This window comes from Brienomyrus brachyistius, chromosome 17 (genome assembly GCF_023856365.1).
Source record: "Brienomyrus brachyistius isolate T26 chromosome 17, BBRACH_0.4, whole genome shotgun sequence".
NCBI classification, from domain to species: domain Eukaryota; kingdom Metazoa; phylum Chordata; class Actinopteri; order Osteoglossiformes; family Mormyridae; genus Brienomyrus; species Brienomyrus brachyistius.
In genome coordinates, this window is record NC_064549.1 from 3,388,116 (window position 1) to 3,412,112 (window position 23,997).

At 45.9% G+C, this 23,997-nt stretch overlaps 1 protein-coding gene across 5 annotated transcripts; it reads left to right on the forward strand.

Moving 5' to 3' along the window:
* The first annotated feature begins 4,121 nt into the window (after positions 1-4,121).
* Positions 4,122-22,615, forward strand: LOC125712259 (high-affinity choline transporter 1-like). 5 transcript variants are annotated; one of them, XM_048982134.1, is made up of 10 exons: positions 9,307-9,478; positions 13,339-13,479; positions 14,228-14,415; positions 14,638-14,751; positions 16,370-16,525; positions 17,060-17,208; positions 20,231-20,374; positions 20,581-20,734; positions 21,001-21,218; positions 21,515-22,615. In XM_048982134.1, the coding sequence occupies exons 3-10, from the start codon at positions 14,232-14,234 to the stop codon at positions 22,031-22,033; spliced, it is 1,638 nt and encodes a 545-aa protein (XP_048838091.1). In that variant the 5' UTR covers positions 9,307-9,478; positions 13,339-13,479; positions 14,228-14,231; the 3' UTR covers positions 22,034-22,615. The 5 variants fall into 5 exon arrangements, with proteins under 5 accessions (XP_048838089.1, XP_048838091.1, XP_048838088.1 ...); XM_048982135.1 differs by lacking the exon at positions 9,307-9,478 and adding an exon at positions 10,897-11,528; XM_048982132.1 differs by lacking the exons at positions 9,307-9,478; positions 13,339-13,479 and adding an exon at positions 4,122-4,500.
* The last annotated feature ends 1,382 nt before the right edge of the window (positions 22,616-23,997 follow it).

The window sequence follows — 23,997 nt, forward strand, 5'->3', positions numbered from 1 at the left end:
AGTGATACAAAGTCAGTCTCATTGGCTCAGATCAAATGGACAATTGTATAGTATTGGCTTAGATCAAAGGAACAATCTCATTGGCTCTGACTAATGGACAGCCTCACTGGTCACACCAAATGGATAATCTCATTGGCTCAAATCAAATGGACAACCTCACTGGCTCAGATCAAATGCACAATGTCATTGGTTCAGATCAAATGGGCAAAGTTAGGTGGACAAGCGAGCACCTCTTCATAGCTTGATTCATGACCTGTCCGACCCTCCCCATTTACTCATTAACTGGATGACTCACTGCTGCTGTCACAGAGTTTGTCCTAAAAAGGTCATGCACCTCCACTGTGGAATGGAAATGCATTATTTTGCCCATGTAATTAAAATCCACCTGCTTATCCCGAGCAGGGTCATGGGGGGTGGCAGCCCATACAGTTTGGACAGTTCAGAGACACTAATTAGCCTGACTGCATGTCTTTCGAGTGAGGAAGGGAATCAGAGAAACAGTGCATGCAAACAAAATACATAGAGGATTGCTGCATATCTAACTGAAGTTTTACATCTCACCAAGCATCACTGCTGAGCGCCACCTGTTGGCCAGTGCTTGGTCAAAGATGGTGTGCATGCTGCCTGGTGCTAACCTGGAGATCTGATGCAGGTGTTCCTGCCTGCTGTGGTGATGAAGGCCGCGGGGAGTGAAGATGGCTGTTGCGCTAACCGGTGTGGGGTAAGTGACGTAATCGCTATGCAGGGGTGGGGGTGCGGGGGTTCATGCTGTGGGCTGCTGCGCTCTGGCTGGACATCTGGGTGCCTCACCAGGCAGAGAATTTCTGTACCTCCCAGAGTTGGCTGACACTTGGACCAGGCCAATCAGCAGTTGGCTGACATATGGTCTCAGCCAATCAGCAACTGGCTGACACGGGGTCCTGGCCAATCAGCAGCTGGCTTGCCCCTGGGATAGACTAATAAGCAGCTGCCTGCCACATGGTCCAGGCCAATCAACAGCTGCCTGCCACATGGTCCCGGCCAATCAACAGCTGGTTGACACATGGTCTAGGCCAATCAGCAGCTAACTGGGTCCTGGGGTAGACTAATCAGCAGTTGGCTGACACATGGTTCTGGCCAATCAGTAACAGGCTGCCAGACAGTCCAGGCCAATCGACAGCTGACTTGCATGTGGTACAGGTCAATCAATATCTGCCTGACTCACGATCTGACCCAGTCTGCAGCTGGCTGACACGCTGTTCAGATGAATCAGCAGTTGGCTGACACGTGGTCCGGGCCAATCAGCAGCTGGCTGAAACCATTCCAAGCCATTCAGCAGTTGGCTGACATGTGGTCCAGGCCAATTAAGATGCAACGTGTCTTCCTGTATCATTTAAGGGCCAGACTTAGTGTAAATTTCCTGCAAAGGCACACATAAATCCAAGACATTACTCTGCTGGCTTGTTTTATGTACGGCCAAGAGCGTTCTGGAAACAGCTGATGCAATTGGCGGGGGGGTTCAGGAGTAATCTCAGCACTCCCTTTCCTTGGTAATAAACCTAATTCCAGGAGTAATTTAACTTTATGGTGTTTATGAGCGAGCCATGTGTTGTAAAAACAGATCAAGGATTATTTCCGGAGAAAGATGTCCTGGTCTTTGCCTGCTGATACAGAAGTATGTGAAATCAATACTTACAAATTGTTACTGTTTATCTTTACTAATCTATACTGTAATATAACGTTTTTATTCAATGTACAATGTTAAATCTTTGCCGACCTGCTAATAGACTCCATAAATCAACAGCTGAAACATCCATCCATCCATTATCCAATTGCATATCTTGAGCAGGGTCATGTGGGGGAGCTGGGAGCCAATCCCTAGCAGTACGGGCTACAGGGCTCCGGTCACCTTGGGCCCTTTACAGCAAAACACACACGATAGATAATTTAGAGTCACCAGTCAGTCTAGCTTCACATCTTTGGACATTGGGAGGGAACTATAGATGCCATTTAGGGAGGACACTCTGAGCTGGGACAGGATTTGTAAACTATCATTTCAATTAAAAGGGCCCATATTTCATTTAAGCACCACGGTCTTGCTGCGTGCTGATTGGTCAGTCTCCTATAATCACGTATGTGTCACTAATGTTAACGTGAAACAGCTGGATGAATCTTCCAAGGAAACAAACCCAGTCAAACCACAAGAGGAGCTGAACCATTTAGCCCACAGTAGCCGTTCAGTTTGAAAGTAACTCGTAAAACCCGGAAGTAGCTCAAAATGTCATGGAATGTGTGATCGTCTGAGAGGGAACTTTGAAATTGTTATCTGCTGGTGTGGTACCTTCTGATTGGAAGCGAGCTAATATAATGTCTATATTCAAAAAAGGGGATAGAAGTAATCCAGCAATATATAGGCCAATCAGTTTAACTAGCATTACTGGAAAAATAATGGAAGCTATAATCCAAGTGAAAATGGTAGGTTACAGGCACCTGGATTCAAATAACATTCTGAGGGATAGCCGACATGGATTTAGGAGAGGTCGGTCCTGTTTAACTAATCTACTTGGGTTCTTTGAGGAAGCTACAAGAGAAATTGATCACAAAAAGGCCTGCAACGTGATCTACTTAGATTTCCAGAAGGCCTTTGATGTTGTCCCACACAAACGGCTCTTGACTGCAGGGATTTTAGGAACTGCAGCAGCTAGGATCAAAAACTGCTTAACGGACAGGAAGGCAGCAAGTAATTATTAGAGGCACAATGTCACAATGGGCCTGATTCATAGTGGGGTACTGCAGGGTTCAATTTTAGGACCATTATTGTTCCTAATTTACATGAATGACACTGACACCAATATATACAGTAAACTGGTTAGATTTGCAGACGACACCAAAGTGGGTGGTGTAGCAGATACTGATCTAGCAGCGGAGAGGCTACAACGGGATCTGGATTTAATTAGCGACTGGGCTGATACCTGGCAGATGAAATTAAAAAGGTCAAAAGAATGAAAGCATCAAAAAAACCTGGGATTGGTGATTTATTTTCACATCGACTTAAGTTCTGACACCAAAAACATGAAGAAAAATAAAGAAAAAAAAAAGGTAAAAAAAAACGAATACAAATAGCTATCAAACAAAAGGGAGCACAAACTTAACTGTGGCCTCTAGTCCGCACACATCTGAGGATCTCCAACTCCTAGAGTGCACAGGTAGATGGGCCCAAAAGAAGAGAAAACTAGCCCTACGACCACCTTATAAACCCTTGTTCCCACCCCTTTAATTGGAAAGTACCATTCCCCTCCGACTACAGGGGTGACATCCTACCAAAAGGGACAAAAGGAAAATAAGATGAGGCTACAAAAATAAACACCTAGTCTCTTGCCAATACCACCCATCTAAACAAACACCCAACAACCCCATTTACGCTTACTGACCCCCCCCAGGATAGCATTCTTACCCTTACATACACCCCCACCTCCTTGTAGCCATCCTGGAACAGAGGCACCCTTTCACATCAACCAGGGCACTACAACAGAGGTATTAACTAACAATTCACAAAAAGGGCAGTAAATATAAATAAAGACACATAACATATGTGTGCCAATCTACTTCCACATTTGCCGATCCTGCAAACAGAATATCCTGGCAGAAATATACCAAAACAATGATTCACCATCTCGTTTGTAAATTTCTTATGTTCTTACTCAGAGGAGACCCACATGAGAACATACGAGAACATGCGAGAACATCTATAAGTGCAGAGTGGAGGTATAAGCGTACCATGCCACACACTGGGGTCACAATACCGCCCCCATATCCAAACCAGCATGGAAGAACATCTAATAAAATGAATGGCAGACAGCAACTTTTTCCATAATTTTCAAATGAGGAAAATGGTGGAGGGGTCTGTTGACAACAGCGGAGGATTTCTGAGGCCTTTCGGGGTTAGAGTAGAGGCGAAACTAAAAAGGGCTTGCCGCCGTTTCTCCCCAGATGATGGTTTCCATGGTGATGTCGGCGGTGGGCGCCGTGGGCTCGCTGTACTGCGTGGTGGTCGCAGCCATTGGCCTCCGAGACGGGCCCCTCTGCAGGACAAGCAACGGGGTCTTTGAGTACCCCTTTCTGAACCAGACGCGAGAGTAAGGTCCCGGCGCCTATGGACTGTGCATCCCCAGGGGCGCTGGGGCGCTGGAATTGACACAGCTGCGCTCGTTTCTGTTTTCCTCTGCGGTTTCATATTTCACCCTCGTATGTTGCAGCTGACCCAAAACGCTTCTTCTCCAGGAATTCATGACTCGCCTCTGCATGTGTCTGTTCCCACCCCCTTAACCCCACAGCCAAAGTTACTTGTTCAATCGGTCCCTCTGGGATGAGTGTGAGGAGCCCAGCAATGTCGTTCTTTGGAACATCACCCTTTTCTCCATCCTGCTGACCTTGGGGAGCTTGGAGGTCCTCCTGTGTCTCCTGCAAGTCTTCAACGGCCTGTTCGGGTGTCTGTGTGGGACCTGCATGCGCAAGAGACAGGTAAGGCTGCCATCGTGGTGAGGAGCTGCGTAGAACCTGAATTGAGGAACATCTAAACCCTGAGAATACCACCAAAGAAGCTATGGAACTGCTTGAATCAGATAACCACATCCGACCGTCCTCTCATTTACTGCAGCTGGGCTCTGAAATGGATGACAAATAGCATATTTGAATTCATTAATAGTAATAACTTGTATTTGCTTCACTGGTTTCCTAGGGTGTAGATCACAGATCACAGTAAGTTCTTGCCAATTTCTCGATGTAATGTAAACACCACAGGATACGCTGGACATAATCTAGTTCTAGGTTGAGTACATTCGTTGACAGAAGATGACTAGGAACATGTTAGATTGTTGTCATTTTTTTCTGCATTTCTTTTGAGTGGGAATACCTGTGTCGATGGCCAATTGCCAGTTTAGATGCAAAATAACAGCTGAGGAGTAAAACTCGCATTTATCAGGGGTTTGTTTAATGCCAGAGTACAGCCCCAGCTGTGGATTTACTCATAGCTGTAAGCGCACTAGGTTGTGCAATCCGGCTGCAGAACAGAGCTGTCATTGCTGGCAGGTCTCATCTCACTTACACTGGCCGCCTTTTAGCCCTGAAAATGCTCTCCTTTTCGTTAAAGACGGCAAACGCGTGACACGAAGACCACGCCCACATGCCCCAGATACGTCTGAAGCCACAGAAAACTCACAGCTTCTGTCAGCATTTGATTTTCATGTTGGGTCTCTGCTGATTGGCTGCACTGGTATTTGGCAGCTATGCTTAAGGATTCAATCATATGGAAGGATGCATACATTTGATTTTTTTTTGTGTTTTTTTGTACTTTGTAATGGGAATGTTGTTAGACTGTGTATGAATCTACATGTTGGTCATATGATTGACATCTTATCTGTAAAACTGACACCCACGTAAATGCAGACAAGCAGAGATGTGTTACAGCTCGCCTCACAAAGATGAACTCAGTCATTCATGAATGTGTTGATATTAAATCATTGCTTAAACAAACCCGACCATGACATCTCCATCAAGATTGTCTCCACTAGAGGGCCTGTCTTCTACCTTTCATGTGCTTAATCGGTATTAAAAGAAACTCAGAAAAATAATATATGATTTATTTCTTTTTTAGTCGCCAGTGTGATCTACGTATGATAAGCGACGGAATTAAATAGCTATTCATAGCTGTTTAAAATATACTAATGCAGTCTGGTAATATTATAGGAAATGTGATGTCTCACAGCCACCCTGAACGTATTACCATTGAGCTGAAATCTTTTAGCAAGGTTGCGAGGGTTGCTATGCTGCCCCCTTCTGGATCCAAAGCAAAGTGACATTTGAGCATTGATGACTGGCTTACGGCTGGTTCTCCGCATTCGTATTCAAACGCTCAAACGTTTAATGACGCACTTGACGTGATTGTGCACCTCTGTGGACGAACGGCTGCTGCATATCAAATTTGTGGATGCGCAGCTGTGTATGCGCAGCTCAGCACACAGTTAAATACCAACATGGATGCTTTTGTGGTAGTTCGGGTAGTTTGCAAACAATGCAGACTATTTACAAGGCAATAAAACTGTTACGAACATGTTCATGTGTGTGAATGTGAGTGCAGACTTGTCTTGAATTGAAAATCTCCAGCCGGCTCTCAGAACAAGCCTCAAAGCCCAAACCCCTGGGCTGCTCTCCAAACTGCTCCGATCTTAGGGTGTGCCTTCCGTGACAGTGCACTTCATCTATATGCCTCACGCTTAAGGCATCTCACTGGATCTTCCTACCAGCTGGATATTTTACCAGGTTAATTGAGGCTAAGTGCTCCACTCAGGTGGTGATAAATGGGAACCCTGAACTCGTAACCTTTATGCCACAAGCTCTCCTCTTTAACCACCAGCCCCTCAACAAACACACAGAGAAATGAGGCCCGGTTTTTATATACGACTCGGTCTCAGCTGCACTAAAACCCACGGCCGTGTCCTATTTAAACCAGTATCTGTTCGGAAGCATAGGGATAATTGCATAATTGCAAGGCAATTTCTATTCAGACACTGTGTCAAAGTGCATTTAATTGTTTGAGATTCATAGTCCATGCTTTTTAAATACCGACTATGCTGGAGAAATAATGGCTTGACCCTGGAGGCAAGTGTCATCGCGACTAACTGGAGTCACTCAGACGCCGGCACTGTCTGGTCATGGGGCGCTAAAGGACAGCGAGCCTGTCTGTCAACAGGAGATTTGACCCACTGGTCTGACCTGCCACACATCATTGCACAGGAGACTCATCCCATTGGTTCTCCAAATATCTGGATTTAATTAGGCCTCAGTGCCCTGCAATGGGTTGGCGCCCCATCCTGGGTAGTTCCCTGCCTTGCACCCATAACCTCCGACCCTGAATAGGACAAGCGGTCTCAGAAAATGGATGGATGGATGGATGAATAATTGGGTCTCACAAAACACCAGGGGCAGGAACACTGGCTTCCTTCCTGTCCATGCCGCTTTTTGTGGTAGGAACCATAACATTCATTGTCAAAAAAATGTCTCCACTAGCACCTGAAACAAAAAGTTACAGTATGCAAAGACACAGCAGAACAGGCGTAAATAAATATATATTTTTATCCTATATGAATGCCACAAGCCTCAGGGATGTTATTAAGTAACAGCTGCTAAATATTCACTTGCAGATACTTTGGAAGAAACATTTTGTGAGCAGAACATTTAAAAATTGCCATTATGTAGCTGTCTAAGAAAAGTATAGAGCAGAATTACAGGGTGTTTAATTATCCTTAATTAGCGATGGCAGATTACTGCATGGTGCCAAACATACCGCAGTGAGCTGATCAAACATTTATAGTGCTAGCTGACAAACCAGGCCATGACTGGCACAGGCCTGCTTGCCACATCACTGCGCTTTGGTTAGACTAACAGAACAATGTTTTGTCCACCCTTTTTAAATCAGTTGTTTGTATGTAATAAACCAAATCCCATAACCGGGTCCTTTCACACAGGTTTTTCTCATACAGGAAGTCAAGCCTCTGAATTCAAGCATCCGAGTTCTGTTTCTTCAGAGAAAAAGTCTTCGTTCCGGAGGATTCTGCTGCCCGACGGAGGGGCAGGTTTAGGTCACAGCCTAATGTGTTTGACGCCTGCTCAGGTTAGGCCTCGGACCTTGTGACTGGAAGGTGACTGGTTCAGATCCCGTACTTGGCAGAGTATCTGTTGGGCCCTTGAGCAAGGTCATTAACCTTCCGGAAAAGCTTTCAGGGGTTGTGGATGGACAGCAGACTCTGCACTCAGGCCCTAAGATTTGGTCTCATATGTGTGTGCTGTCAAAAATGGAGAGCAAGATGGAATATGAGAGAAACATACTTGTTCATTTCAGTTTCACCACATCAGCTAACTGAGCTACCTGGACTAGTAACAATAAACACTGTCAGATCTCACGTCTGTAGAAAGGTCAGAGCAGCACAGAAATGCACAAGAGAGCAGGAGTGGAGATGTTTGGCACAACCCTCATGGGGAAGCCAAGGGTTCGGTCGTGGAGCTCGTCACAGTGGAGTAACATCGCTCAGGGACACACACCTTTCTGTGAGTGCAGAGTGTCTCAGTAAAGGTGCACAATCTGAAGAAATCTTTAGTTCTCCTCAGAACACCAATCTCATGTTCGAACATCCATCATTAGCGCATTTAATTTACAGTCTTGGCATCTAGAAGACACTGATCAGCAGTTTTATTTCTGCAATGACCACTTATGCATTTATGCACAGAAATCACAACATCGTAACCAAAATCTATTATAGCTCATTCCTGCCCAGTCAATTGTATTTTAAGTTGTATTTTTCAGTCTGTCTTATGTTTATTTTTCAATCTGTCATGTTTAAATGTCTTTCTTATTTCTACATTATTTAGTTTCTTGCACTTGACCATTAAGACTGTATTTGCATCTCAATGTGTGACCCATAGATCATATAGCTGAAGATGACAAAGATCCTTTGACTCATGGGCTGTTGGTGATTTTTAAATGCTGAGAAATGGCACATTGCTTGTCTCTCTCCTACATTAAGGTGAATTGCAGCAATTGCCTGAGAGTTTTCATGCTTTTTAGTTGATTTTATCACTATGCAGATTGTTCAGTCATTCTTGGGATTTACTGCTCAGAATAAGAGGATTTTTGGCTCAGCAGTTGGATATATAAACCAGAAATGAAGAAGAATCGCTTCTAAAGGCCAGGTCAAAGTTGCCAACTTTGGTCAGGGGGCTGGAGTGAGATTTTCAATTTGAAACAACCCTGCACACGCATTTACATGCATGTAACAGTTTTCTTGCCTTGTAAATAATCCGTAGTATTTACAAACTACCCCAACGCTTTTGATGAAGCTAATTTTAGGCTTATAACGGAACAACATACATGCGCGAGAGTTGGCAGCCCTGCTGTTCATATACTTCGGGTTCTTGCATGCGGCATCTTGTGTTCATATTGTAAGAGAAGATTTATTTTCATTAACATTCATTACTTTATCATTTCTTGTTTATTTTATTATTGATTCTTTTATACATTGCATACAAATAGGGGGGCTATATAACGCTTTGGGAGTGGAGTTCTGGTTGTTAGGAGCCGGTACTACTTTTCTGTATGAGCGCGACAAATGAAGACGTTCAGATTCCATGTTTAACACGGTATGTTGTCTATGCGTGGTCTCTGTACCCACTGCCTGAGGCATGATGTAGCAGGTCACGCATTCTCGTGGTTGCCGCTGTGACGTTGTGTATATTAATCGATGGGCGTCGCCTGGGTGGGACCATACATATATATATGTACAACCATATATATATATATGGCTATTGATATATATCACAAGTTTTTACCCGCGTGTGCGCCCTTTGCTTGGTTTTGCCCTTTCGGAGAATTGGGCGTCCGGAGTGGTAACGTGTTCTATAGTTTTAAGCGGCTGCTTCACTGTCGGGTGTCCTTGTCCAGCAGGAGGTATGTTTTTAAGTTTATTGGGCTGTTTTTTTTTTTTGTTTTTTTTTTACCGAGGGTCTTTTATGTGTTGGCTAATGGGTTCTCTGGTTTTAGTGTCTGAGTTTGGGTAGGCTGAGGCAACGTAGGCTGGGCTTGAGTATATTTTACTTTAAATGATTTGTTTTAAGTTTATTAATGTTTTTTAGTTTCCTGTGGCGGTTGTTGGAGACGAGACCGGAGCGGTGTTTTCGCCTGGTGTGCAAGTCATCAAGCCTCCCCTTCAAGTTCACCGCCATCGCATTTGTTTGGTGCTGCTGTTTTGTTGTGGTTTTGTTTAGGTTATTTTATCAGTTGGTCATTGTGATTTCTTATCGTTTTATTGTGTGTTCTTTAAGGGTTTTATTGGTGTTTTGGTTATGAAGGTGTGACGCTGCAGGAATTCCCTTTAGCCTTGATGGCTCAGGGTCTGTTTTTTGCATAAATTTTACTTCGTGATCCGTTTGTAGAACACGCGCTGGATAATTCCTTGAATAGGGAGTTAAAGCAGCTTGTTTGCCGCCAGCCAACTGCTACCTTATTATGGGGGGAGACCCTTTGGTGGGAAAGGGAGGGGCTACCTGGTGGCGCTAGGAGGCGTAGTTATTCTCTCCCATTGGCCCATGGTTTGCAACATGTTGTGCAAGGTAGTTCTTGCCCTACCCCTCCAGTTCCTCTACAGGCAGCAGAATTGAGTGAGTTAAAGGAGCTTCTGAAGCAACAGCAGGAGCATCTTCATCAGGTCGTTCAGACGGTAGTTTCTTTGCAGGCCCATTCTGTCATCCCATCGGCCGCCTCCTGGTGGTTCAGTAATGCGCCGTAGGTGCCAACAGCCAGGTCATTTTGGTTGGGAATGTGGGGGGCGAAGGGTTCCTTCCCACCATCAGTCTAGCTGAACCACTGGTCCACCTTCTAATATGGCCAAACCGTCTCATTCCAGTACGCAGTCAGAAAACTGAAGCCCACCGAGTTGCTGAGCCACGGTTCAGGGGGCATACTGGCTCTGCACTAGGAAAAATGTCACAGTTTATGTCTTCCTGTCCTGGTATTGATGTTTTGATTGGGTGTGTTAGTGTTTCATGCCTGTTGGACACTGGCTTTATGGTGTCCACAGTAACTCATTTTTCTCTCGGCAGTTTGGACCTTGGGGTCATGATCACCTGCAGTCTTGTCACTGCCTACGTTTGCTGGCTGCGAATGGGCTTACAATTCCCTATATTGGTTATCTGGAGTTGGATGTGGAGTTGTGATAAGGTGATTCCTTGCTGTGGGATCCTAGATCCAACCAGCGATCCATCTGTTGTCCCTGGTGTTTTGGGGATGAACATTTATTAGTTGATGCTATCGAGAGCTTTATGGGGTTCATGGTCCCTCCTTGTTTGACTTGACTTCAGTGTCACAGGCACTGGGTCCAGTTGGGGAGGCAGTGCCATCAGCTCAATGTTCAGGCTCCACGAGGCCCTGCTGGGGCAGTGCAGGTTCATGGTGCCTGGGCCTTGCATATACCTGGTGGGGTAATGAAATTGGTTCCCAGTACTTGTCCTGAACAGCGCTCTGTGCTGTTCTTTTTGAGCCTTTGAAGACGGGCTTGCCCTCTGGGCTCTTGGCCTCTCCTTGCCTTGTTCAGGTTAATAGGAATGCAGCTTATGTTCCTGTTATGTAGGGACAACTGAGGTCCTCCTTTACCCCCGAATTAACCTTGGTTCAGTATGCAGCATTCATATTGTTAGTTTACCAGCTGGAGTTACTGAAGATAGATCCTCTGTGTACAGCTACTGTCTCTTCTCTCAAGCAGATATCAGTTTTGTACAGGATAGGGTAGGGCCAGTGGATTTATCTGAGCAGGAACAGCCCGCTGTTCAGTCCTTGTCGCAGAAGTATAGCACTGTCTTTGCTGCCGATAGTGACGTGGGGTGTACCGCCTTCATTTCACATATCCCTATTGTAAATGCTGTTCCTGTGTGGCAAAGGTATCGGCGTATTCCTCCATCAGAGTACGAGTTGGTGAAGGATCAGTCGCCTTCTTGAGGCTCAGGTAAAAAGGGACAGCAGTAGTCCTTATGCTTCTCTCATTATCTTGGTTAAAAAATGATGGGAATTTGTGTGTGTGAATGTGGACTATCATTGCTTAACTGCAAGACAAGGATGCTTTCCCATTACTGCGTATTGAGGAGAGCTTCGATGCCCATTCTGGTGCCCGTTGGTTTTCAGTGTTGGACCTGGCCAGTGGGTACAACCAGGTTCCAGGTTCAGAACAGGATAGGCCAAAAACTGCCTTGATCTTCTTCCGAAGGAAGGGCTGAAGGCTGGAAAAGTGTACCGGTCTGGTCGTAGTAACAAGAATGCAGATGCCCTCTCTAGGCAGAATCTTGCTGGTCCCAGTCTGGTCAAGCATGTTCTTCCTGGAAGTTTACCTCAGGTGCAGCTGCGACACAAGCAATGATATCTGTTTCCTGGTCTCTCTGTCAGCTGCAAGCCCTATGGCAAGCTGATCCCCCTTCTGAGGGGGATTTTGACATTCTGGAGGAAGCGGGTTTGGCCCACTTGAGGAGAGGATCTCCCGACCAGCAATGGTGCTGTTGCGCCAATGGGATCATTTTGTAGAGCACGCAGCAGTGTTGTATCATTATGCCCGCAGTACTTTAAGCAGGTGGTGTTGAAAATGCTACAACAGGAGCATGGGCACCAGGGCATGGGCACCAGGGCTTGGAGAGCACATATGAGCTCGTACGACAGCATTGCTACTGGGTAGGAATGTCTTCGGACATACGGCAGTGGTGCCAGGAGTGCGAGTGCTGTTAAGTGACTAAAGACTCGGGGGTCCATACCACATAGCTTTATGGGCCATTTGCTTGCATCTTTTGACCAGGGTCGGAGCTTTTGAGAGTTCCTTGCTCCATCAATTTTGTGGATCGTATGGGGTAGCAAATCCCACACCACTCTGTACCGTCCAGCGGGTAATAGACAGTGTGAGCGGTTTAACTGGATCTTTTGCGCATATTGCCATTCTCGCAGAAGCAGGATTGGGCTTCTACTCTTCCGCAGGTTCTGTTATACCACCATACCTCATCAGGGTAATGGTGAGTCCCCATCTTGATGTTTGGGTGGGAACCTCGACTTCCGGTAGATTTAAAAAAAAAGAAAAATTCCGATGTAGGGTCCAGGACCCTGTACTGGAAGAAGTGCATGACTGGGTGATTGATCATCCTGTCAGGCTTAAAATAGCCTTTGAGTGTCCTCATGACCGGATGTGTGTGGAGCTGCTGGCCGTCAGAAAGAGCGGCATGAGCAGCGTGTTCAAAATGAATCCCTTCAGGTGGGCCGGTTGGTTTTCCTTCAGTTCCCACAGTTTTAGAGGTTGGCATAAGATTCAAGATGTATGGAGTCCCAGTGGGTATCAGGTGCTGAGGGGTGGATGGAGGGACTGTTTGTACCATTTCCCCAGTGTATGACTTGAGCAAGGTACGGAATGTCCATCGTAACATGTTAAAGGGCAGAGTTCAACCAGGTTCCCCCCGTGGTTACTGTGGTATACCTTTTGTAATCCGTGTCGAAGGCCCACGTGCAGCCTAACTCCCCTGGCCCCTTCTGGAGTTTCCACTTAGTGCATTTTGTCCTCGTCTGATTCTGAGTGATTGTGATGTGTGGGAGTTTGTCCCAGAGGTCCCCCCCGATCACGGTGGAACCAAGGTCTTCTGCTCCCTCCAGGCTTTTGTTTGCAATTCCGGTGAAACCCAGTATGGCGCCGGTGGACACTCGTCACTTCCTGCTCAGCCGGTTGTACCAGCAGTACGTCAGACGATGTAGTTTACAGCTAGTCATCATTCGATCCTCTCCTCTCCCAGCTCGTTCTGCCACAATCCAACGCTGAGACTCCGGGACTATATGCTCACATTTGGCTGCGGATGGTTGCGGTTGGTGGCATTCCACCAGAACAGGAGAGGGCAGATGTATTGCAACAAAAAACAAGCAGTGGAGTGAAACGGGTAAACTGTCATCAACAGTTTTGAAGGCAATTAGTCTGTGCTTGTTCAGTACTACCATAGTATCATACAGAGGCTATACTGAAATCCTTATGACATAATTAGCCTGCACCCCCCCCCACCAACTTGCCAATTTTATTGCCAAAATGGCAGACTAGTGCTGCATTTTAAAATACTGTATAATGTTTGCACAATATGGAAAATCATTCTTGACCAATGGTCTGTTAAATTCCATGCCACCACCTATTGGAAATACCTGATCAATTATCTTGGACTGGTGTGGTCGATGCCCACGGACACGCGGGCCGAGCGTATCAGTCTGCAGCCAACCCCTAATGGTGAAATTTACGATACGTCCCCTCATTCACAACTGAAAGCAGAAAAGTGAACTATGAATTGGCAATTTAGGTAAATTAGGCTGAAATCAGATTAAAGCAAGAGCTGACTGGATGTTTCAAAAGTGAAGCATCTGTGACGGCAGCGTGGGGAGCCCCCCCCCCCCCCAACACCCACAGAAATTTGCTTTGGAAACGCAATTTATGTGTATTGGGATATGTAAGGAAGATGTGTGGATATATGGATAGGAAGGATATGTGGGGGGGGGGGGGGGGAATGGGGCCTTTTTTCCTATAAATGGTGGTGTTAGAAGAACTATAAGAGAGATACTCGGCAGTTTCTGATAGTCAGTTGGCTCTGGACCCAGATATCGTCTGCTGAAAGGGACATGGGTCTCTCTGCTTGTGTTTTGAAGAAAAATGGCAGTGAATGTTCCCGGCCTGCTCTCTGTGCTGGTGTTCTACCTCGCCATCCTGGGCACAGGGCTGTGGGCCTCCAAGAAGGCTAAGAAGGAGGAGAGGAAATGCAAGGCCAACCGCAGTGAGGTCACCATGGTGGGAGGGAGGAACCTCAGCCTCTGGGTCAGCATCCTGACCACCACTGGTGGGTACCATGACGACTCAACCTTAAAGAACAGGTCTTATGACCAATAAGATCACAAGAACTCAAAGATCTATGGAAGCCGACAGTGTCTATGTGGGTTTTCTACACGTGTAGTCAGAATCACATTAGAGTCCTTTGGAAAATATTCCCATCCATCTTCCCACACCTCAAGAGCGAGGAGATGTCAGTGCATTAACCAACCTCGATCCCTTCTCTCCAAAGCTACGTGGGTTGGAGGAGGCTTCCTCCTGGGCACTGCTGAGGTTATCTACCTCCCTGGTAGGGGTCTGTCCTGGGCCATTGGCCCCATCGGCTACAGCCTCAATCTCATTGTAGGTAAGAGATGTGCTCTAGTCGCCTGAGTCTGAATAACTGCAGGAAACCTTGCATTGGGCTCACTGATCCCTGTGAATGACAAAGTTGCCAGGTCACCGGCTTGTCATTTACAATCTTCTACTGTAATAAACCATAATAATGATAAAAACATCCCCCTTTAATTAAACAAAGAACTCTATTTTTTCCAATAACCGTACATTTAGCTTGGTAGCAACATATTTACTGAACTGGCAGGGGTGTAACGGTACTCGGTATATTGTCGAGCCCTTTGGTGGGCTATCTGCTGTTGTTTAGTGCCATTTAAATTCTTTTGACTCTTGAAAATACGGCGACCCCAGTTTCTTAGATGTATTTATTTGGAAAAAATCACCGCCTTGTATTCGCACCAATACGTATAACAAAATTAGAGGTTTATCGTAATACAGTGGTTCACTTGTGCATATGGAGTCATTGGGTTGTACCGAATGATTCAATAATGCACTGTGCACCGTTACACCCCTGCCAGTTCAGTAAACCTGTTGCTACCAAGCGAAATATGTGGTTGTTGGCAAAAATATAGAGTTCACTGTTTAAAGGGAGATATTTTTTTTTCTAAACCCTCTAGGGTCGACAGCATCGTCAGCGATGTTGCGTGTCTTTCTCATGTATTTCAGTCCTTAACTCGCTGGAATCTTATTGTAGAAACATGAAAAAAATGCTGACTAAATCCGTAATCTTTCTTTTCAAAACATCCATTGTCGGAAGTATTACATTTTTTTAAAATTACGTTAAATCAACAAGAAAGTAAACCATGTCACCTTACTTTGTTTTACCTGCACTGGGGGGTGTAGTGCCGCCCTCACCTGAAGATCACTATTCGCAATATAAATAGCTGCATTTCCACGTTTTCAAATCACATTCGCATGGTAATTAGATGAACAGCGCGGCAGTGAAACGCGATTCAGATACATCCCCATCAGCGCCATAAAAGGGGGGGGGGATGTGGCCAGGTGTGAATGGCTCATTCATACACATGAGAGCTCCTACATATTCAATGGAAGGAGCCCCAAAATAGTGACATGAGTTCGGTTTTTCTTATTTATTTATCCAACTGAATGTTGCAACTACACCATTTAATCATCTTCATGTAGCCAAGACTTTGGTGATCAGATATCTGGGATCAAAACAAACTGCCACCATTGCTTACTATGTACTTTTAATAATGTTTTTGCAAGTGTTCCAGACTGCATTTTGCAATGTCTGTACTTTGTCAAATTACAAACTTAACATATGTGACATTTAATTGATACTTGTACTTATAATGTGCAATAAAATAATTAAAATAAAGATTAGTGTAACGCCAAAACAAATATATACAAAATAATTTATTTGCCATGAATTAAGTTTATGGTATTGAATGAAGTGTGTGATCATGCCCCAGCCAGTGAATGTGTGTTCGCTACCCCTTAACCCTCAGGTAAAGTGACAACTGAAGGATCATCTCCTGGTTTTGGGGCTTTTACTGACAGGGGAGGATTTCATCACTGTCACCATTTAAATCGCTGACTCATTAATGGCAGGCAGCAGCAGTTGGTGCGCGGCTGCCCTGGTTCTTACTTGTCTTTTGTCAATCCCGCAGCGGGTCTTTTCTTTATCAAACCGGTGCACAAGAAGAACTACGTGACCGTGATGGACCCGTTTCAGGAAAAATACGGGGACGTGCTGACCAGCGTCCTCTTCATCCCCTCGGTGCTGGCGGATGTCTTCTGGGTGGCCTGCATCCTCGCTGCTCTAGGTGAGAACGGTGGTGCCGCTACCTGAACTTCAGCTTGACGATAGGTCTTGGTGGACTCAGGGGATGTTCAGCAGTTTATGCTACCCCCACTTCTGCTGCGCCCCCCCAATAAATACTCCTTGAGAAAACAAAGAACACAAATATCCCGTGAGAAAACTCAGCTGTGGGTTTATGAGAGTGCTGGGAAGTTTTTGAGTAAAACAAAGTAGAGGAAAATGTAGTTCTGTGATCTTGGCGCCCCGTTCTAGACTGTTCCCTGCATTACGCCCGTAGCCTCCGGGATAGGTTCCGGACCCCTTCTACCCTGAATAGGAAAAGTGATCACAGAATATGGATGGATGAACGTAGTCTTCTTAAAGGTTGGAGCTGAAAAACCTTTAAATGCCACAAACATGTTGAACAGGGTTTTGTCATTTTCAGCTCCCCATCTCGTCTGCTACGTTTCAGAAATTAAAGTAGCCTAGTTGAGCAGCACAGCGTGAGACCGTTGACTCCTGTATGCTGGACCTCTGTGCTGTCTGTGTCTCTCCTCAGGAGGGACGATGAGCGTGATCCTGGACATCGCCTCCCACTGGGCAGTCATCCTCTCGGCGGTGGTGGCCATCCTGTACACGCTGCTGGGGGGACTGTACTCGGTGGCGTACACTGATGTCGTTCAGCTCTTCCTTGTGTTTTTGGGGCTAGTGAGTGGATTCGTCGCATTTCCTGCAGCGCAAGAGCTGCATGAACATGGAGATACCAGGAAAATTAACAAAACCATCTCGGTGATCATCTTCAATGTACACGCACACACACTAGGGGAATTTAGAGATATCAATAAACCTGAACTGGAAGGAAATCATGCAGACGTAGATATGGACACACGCACATGCGTGCCGCAGGGGCAGCGGTCAGGGCCGAGGCCTGGTGTAGTGTCCATCAGAGTTGTGTGAAAGTCCACCTTATTTGAGTACTGTACAAGACCCTGTCCAACTGGAGGGCGAGTCGAAGACGATACCGAGTCCGGTATCAGAGCTGGGTAACCAAGTCCGCTTCCAAATCCAGAAACACAAGTTCAATCCTAGACCATGAGTATGAATTCAAAAACTATAGACGGGATTCTGTGCAACATCACCGCAGAGTTGCGTGCGCAGCTGTTAGAAAACGGTGGTGTTCATGGCATAAAGCGGAGACGGCATGGAGCTGGGCTGTAAACTGCACCAACTGCAGAAAAGAATTGCTGGAAAATGTTTATTATCACATTATATGCATAATTATATTCATCTGACGATTGGTATGCAGGCAGAATTTCCTTTGTGCAAACACCAGACTTTCTTTGAGATGCTGTATATTAAGCCATATGGTTGCTGGTTACTTGAACATACCTAAAATCCATTTGTGGTCAGGAATAGCGTCGGGATCTGGTCAGTTCTCACCATTGCTGAGATCTATTTGATTATGGTAATCAGTCCAATTTAAACTACATAGGCTGCAGTGAAACCTGCGCCAGTCGTTCCCTCACTGTGTCAGACCCAGCCAGTCTGCAGAAGGGTAACGGTGGCTGTCAGTTTCAGATGTGGTAGGTGGTAAAGTAGCCTTGCTGCACACATTTTTACTTTGACTCGGTTAACTTAGTGACACTAATCTTATCACCATGCTCCTGATGTCAAATACGGAGAGAAGAGACAGGCTCAGTAACCTACAAGACCAGGCACCTTGAGGGAAACTCGCAGCGTGTCAGCCAGCAATAAATGTTTTTGTGATTCGACTGGCTCCTTTCAGCTAAACATTTACGTGAATAGACCCCCGATTATATACCGATAGTCCTCTATCGTTGGCTAACGTCTGACATAATGTTATGTTAATATGCAAATGAAAGACAAACAGATCCGACCCTGAAATGGCATTTTATTATTCAGTTAACAAGAATATACAAGCAATGTGAAGTCTGGTGTCGATTACAATGGTTCACTCCAGTGTTGGGACCGGCTACCAAAGTGGTTTAACCCCCCAGGACAGACGCACCCAGTAGTGCTTGTGGGAAAACAAACCTGTCTTTAAACTGCCCTTGAGGGGTAAAGTGGACTATCCCACAAAAGAAAGTTTTCAGAAAATGAGCTCCAAAGTTGAATTTTTTAAAAAAACATCAGTGTGCCTATACCTACAATCATAAGTATCGTAAATATCATAAGTAGCACAGAGGGATGACTTAGATAATAACAACTTATCCAGCAATTTCAACTTTGGAGCTCATTTTCTCAAAACTTTGTTTTTGTGGGGCAGCCCACTTTACCTCTCAAGGGCACAACTGAGGACTTGATGTTTCATATTCATTTTAAATAAATAATTTAAAATTATTTTCAGCTAAGAAATAAGTGATTGGTCAAGTGCAAAGATCACAAAATTTCACTTCCACTGCATCCTGTAGTAATTATCAATTTCGTCCTGCTGGGCGCGTTAAATATTGGGCCCAGAACCAAAGAATTTTGGTTTGACAAAAGAATTGTCAAAGGCTTTATTATTAGGCTTGTAGAACAGGAGTGGAAAGGCTTTGCGGCTCCCGCCTTCCCCAGTCGCTTTGCGGCGCCCGCCTTCCGCAGTCGCAGTGCGGCGCCCGCCTTCCGCAGTCGCTTTGCGGCGCCCGTCTTCCGCAGTCGCCTTGCGGCGCCCGCCTTCCCCAGTCGCTTTGCGGCGCCCGCCTTCCGCAGTCGCAGTGCGGCGCCCGTCTTCCGCAGTCGCTTTGCGGCGCCCGTCTTCCGCAGTCGCCTTGCGGCTCCCGCCTTCCGCAGTCGCTTTGCGGCGCCCGTCTTCCGCAGTCGCTTTGCGGCGCCCGTCTTCCGCAGTCGCCTTGCGGCTCCCGCCTTCCCCAGTCGCTTTGCGGCGCCCGCCTTCCCCAGTCGTCGTCTTTTTACTGCACGTCTTGCACAGAAACTCATAGGGAGATTTTTTTCACAAGTGACAAGTGTTTGGGTCCGAGTCAAAGTCGAGTAAAAATTCGCCCGAGCGTGTGACAAAACCTACTCCATTCATATGTGGACTCAAGAACAGACTCGCCCACCACTCTGTGTCTTTGATAATGCATTATATAGTATTAACATACATGCAAAATCCATTCAGAATACAGTCTGTGTCACGATCGCTGACCGGGGGTAAGGCGAGCGAGCGAGCAGGAAACAGGCAAGGCAAGCGAAATCGGGGGTTTAATTGGGGCAAGGGCAGGACGGAATACAGGCATCGACAAACATCAATGACAGACAAAGGCATTAGGCAAGACGTGGACTTAAAAGGACAAGACTGGTTGAAAATAATCGGACACAGCTGGGCACGATCGGGAAAGCACACGTGGATAATTAGGGGGCGTGGCACACACGAGGAGCGGACGGGCCGGGCATGACAGTCTGTCTTTCCTGAAGGCACCTCCGTTCTGAGCATATACATACCCAACCGTCCGACTGCTATTTGCATGGTATTAACCACATTGATCTGCAGTTTTCTTATTCCTTAAGTTATTTTATGCTTTTTTTATACATTTGCCTTGTTACTTTGCTGTTTATTTCTGTGCTGCTGTACAATAAAATTTCTCCCCAGAAGCATCAAATGAACTCCTCTTATCTCATTATACACCTTTCAATATTCAAACAATGTAAACATAATAAGTACTGATTACCCATATAAAATGAGTGTATACCCTAAAGCCAGTATTCTACCCTTGTGTGTATCTCACAGTGGCTCTGCGTGCCCTTCATTCTGGAGAGCCCGGCGTCGGTCAGCATCCTCTTCACGGCCGTCCATGAGGTGTTTCAGGTGCCCTGGCTGGGCAGCCTGCAGCTGCAGGATGTGGGCATCTGGCTGGATGACCTGCTGCTGCTGGTAAAGTCAGTGACACGCAATGAAGGACAGTGGCAGAAGGTGGCGTAGTGGTTAAGGGAGACCCAGTTCTGAAGGTACTCGACTGAACTTGCTCCGGGAATAAGCGACGGTCCTTAGATATGACCAGGTGACCATGGAAGGCTGACCGCTGTAGGTTCTTGCGGCCAGTCTAGCTCGGCCCACATTCAGGCAGCTCTCCCTTTCAGACCATGTCAGGGGTTTGCTTCCAAGCCTTCTACCAGAGAATCCTGGCCACCGGCAGCGTGGCCAAGGCCCAGATCACGTGCTTTGCTGCCGCGGCCATCTGCTTCATCCTGGCCATCCCGCCCATCCTCATAGGCGCTGTGGCCGCCTCCACTGGTACCTGTTTCCCTTTGCATCTCCTCACCATGCCGTTCTTCAGAACGGGGTCTTAGTGAGCGTGCTCTTACCGGGCTTTTATCTAGAAAGGAGCTCATCTTACACCACAGGTTAAGTGTGAAAACTGGAGCCGCTGTCTGTAGAAACAGCAGAAGGTCCTTATATTTACTGAGGCAGCCTCTGAATTTCGTCCCGTTTTTTAGTTTGTGTTTTTCAAACCGAAACATGGACCAAACTCACATAGCACTCCGTCTCGTCTCCCGCAGACTGGAACCAGACCAGCTTCGGGCTGCCCGCCCCGTACCAGCAGGGCAAAGCTGGCATGATCCTGCCCATCGCCCTGCAGCATCTCTGCCCACCGTTTGTGTCCATTGCCGGCATCGGCGCCATCGCTGCCGCCGTCATGTCATCGATCGACTCTGCTCTTCTGTCTGCCTCGTCGCTGTTCGCACGCAACGTCTACAAGAACATCATCAGGAAAAAGGTGAGTGACCACAGAATTGAAGGATAGGGGTGTCGGACTGCAATGAGGTAGCGTGCATGAGGACCCGTCACCATGGCAACCTTCCTGTAACATGGGCGGTACCTTCATTCGTGTTGCTAGATAAAATATTACCAGAGCTTGGATATTAAAACTACAAATGAGAACGATAGTTAAAGTCAAAGTACTGGGGTTGTGTTTAGAAAGGTAAATTTAAAAAGCAATTAATCTTGTAGCTTGTACAGAATTTGGATTTTTATTCCTTTGTGTCCTCCCTCCACCCCACCCCATCACAAAAGGCCTCGGAGAGGGAGATTGTGCTTGTCCTGAAGGTCTGCATTCTGGTCTTCGGCCTGTTGGGGGCGAGCTTGGCCATGAGCACTGGCTCTGTGTACGTGCTGTGGTTCATGAGCGGCGACATCATGTACTCGGTGGTGTGCGCACAGCTGCTGGTAGTCTTCTTCCTGCCTCGGCACACCAACAGCTATGGCTCAGCGGCGGGCTTCGTCACAGCTCTGCTGCTGCGCGGCCTGGCAGGGGAGCCGCTGCTGGGCGTGCCCGCCCTGCTCGGCTTCCCGGGCTGCCGTCTGCGTGACGGCATCCTCGTGCAGGCCTTCCCTTTCCGCACGGCCATCGTGCTCCTGACGCTAGCCGCCATCTTGCTGGTGTCCCGCCTGGCCGCCGCCCTATTCTCCAGGGGACTGCTGTCGGAGCGTTGGGATGTCTTCAAGCTGAGGCAGAAGGACGGCGCCACCTTGAAGGAAGTGACTCTGAAGGAAGCGGCCGAGGGCAGCAGCCCGAACGCGAGTTCAGAATGATGCAGCAGACCATACGCACAGCACTGTACCGTCTCATGGAGGAAGGGCAGGATCTGCATGTGCCTGTACTAAACAAGGGTAAACTGTACTATAAGCCATACTAATCTATACTACAAACTATACTGAAACTTACTAAATGTTACAGCACATACACTATATTTGCCAGTTACTCACTTAACATTTACTAAAAACACAGTATTTTTGTATAACATGAATTTACAATGTGTTCACCATTTGAGTACCTTTATTACCAAGAAAATGTCACATCTTTGATTCATCACTCTAACTCTAATGCTAACCACCTCCAGCAGTTATAACAGCAGAGAAAATTTGAGGTTTTCTTTCTACAAGAGCTAGAATTTGCCTAGAATTTAGAATACAGCCTATAATCTGACTCTGCCAACACCACACAACCAGTTAACAGGCTGTCAGACATGTACTCTTACATACTCTTTCCACGTTATAAAGGACACTTGTTTTATTTGACTTATATTTTCATTTATAGTTGTTCACTCAACTTTCCAAAGCTAACAAGAATAAAAAAATCTGCAGTTTATCAAATAAATGGAAAAGTAGTAAATACTTGTGGTGTGCCAAGCTCCTTGACTGATAGCGTCCGTAAGCACGTCTCAGCACCTCAGGCATCCTTTGAAACCAGGTATTAGCAGGAGCCACTGAAGAAGCTAAACTCTCCTCCTCCCACACAATTCCACCCCGACGTATTTTAACAGTGATTTACTGACCTGCAGCCACAGCAGCTCCATTAGTGGTAAAATATTAATGAGGGGGAAAGGTGGGGAAACCGTGGGGGGGTGGGGGGTGGGGAGGGAATCTAAAAATCTCACAGGACGTTTTTTGGTTCATATAAGAAAAAACCTTTGGGGGTCCATGGCTAAGTGCCCCCCCAATGAAGACTGTTAATCCATTCAATTTATGTGTGATAAATCCTGATATGGATGATTTTCTGCTGCTGATCACAATGCTGATCCTTTTTAGGGTGAACATGCTGACATCAGCTGCATCTACACCCAGTGTTGTGTGTTCCCATCCACCTTGGTCAAGCATCTTTAACAAATCCAGGTCAAATCAAGATCGAGATCAAAGGGGGGGCATTACTGGAGCTGGGTAGTCGAGTTTGAGTCTGGAAAAAGTTCAATTCTAGACCAGGAATCTGAATTCAAAAACAATTAATTGAAAACTAAACAAATACCACAATTTTTCAGTAAATAAATAATTTAAAATGACCCCAAACTAAGAAAACTCTCAACTATGAAATAAATGATTTGTCACATTCAAACGTCACCGAAACACACCTTTGCTGGATCCTGTAGTAATTAATTTTGTCATATGACTGTATCAAATTTTTCCCGTTTGAAATTGGTCTTGGAACCACAAACGTGCATCAAACAATGCAATGTCTCTTCCAAAGACACTTTTTATTCAATATTTTTTTCTTGAATACTTTGTAATTTTCTTACATTACACACAGTGTACATAAAGTGCACCGATGATACTCAGTGGCAGATCAACTACACAGAAATGTTCGTGTTACCAAATGTATGTCTGGGCTTTGAAATACCATCAAAGTCAAGTCTCGGGTATCTGCTTCCAACATAATATGCATTCTGAGGGCTTATTTATTTTTAATTGTATGCAATGCAATAACTAATAATATTTAATAGTATAAGAATCACAATTAAAAAATCATTTAAGCGCAATGCCCTAATTCAGCATACAGAACAAAACACTGTTTAAAAATAAAGTACATTTTGTTTCTTTGTAACCCTTCCCTCTACTGTGAGTTGTTTTATATAAAATTGTAATTTAATTCACACACAATGTCTAGACATCGGTTGGCTTTCCTTTGGTTAACGCTGAAATTCATTCTAACGTACATTTGTGTCCATAAAATATTATTCAATCAGACGGTGTTGGTGTAATAACGTCTTGAAACCACCAGATGT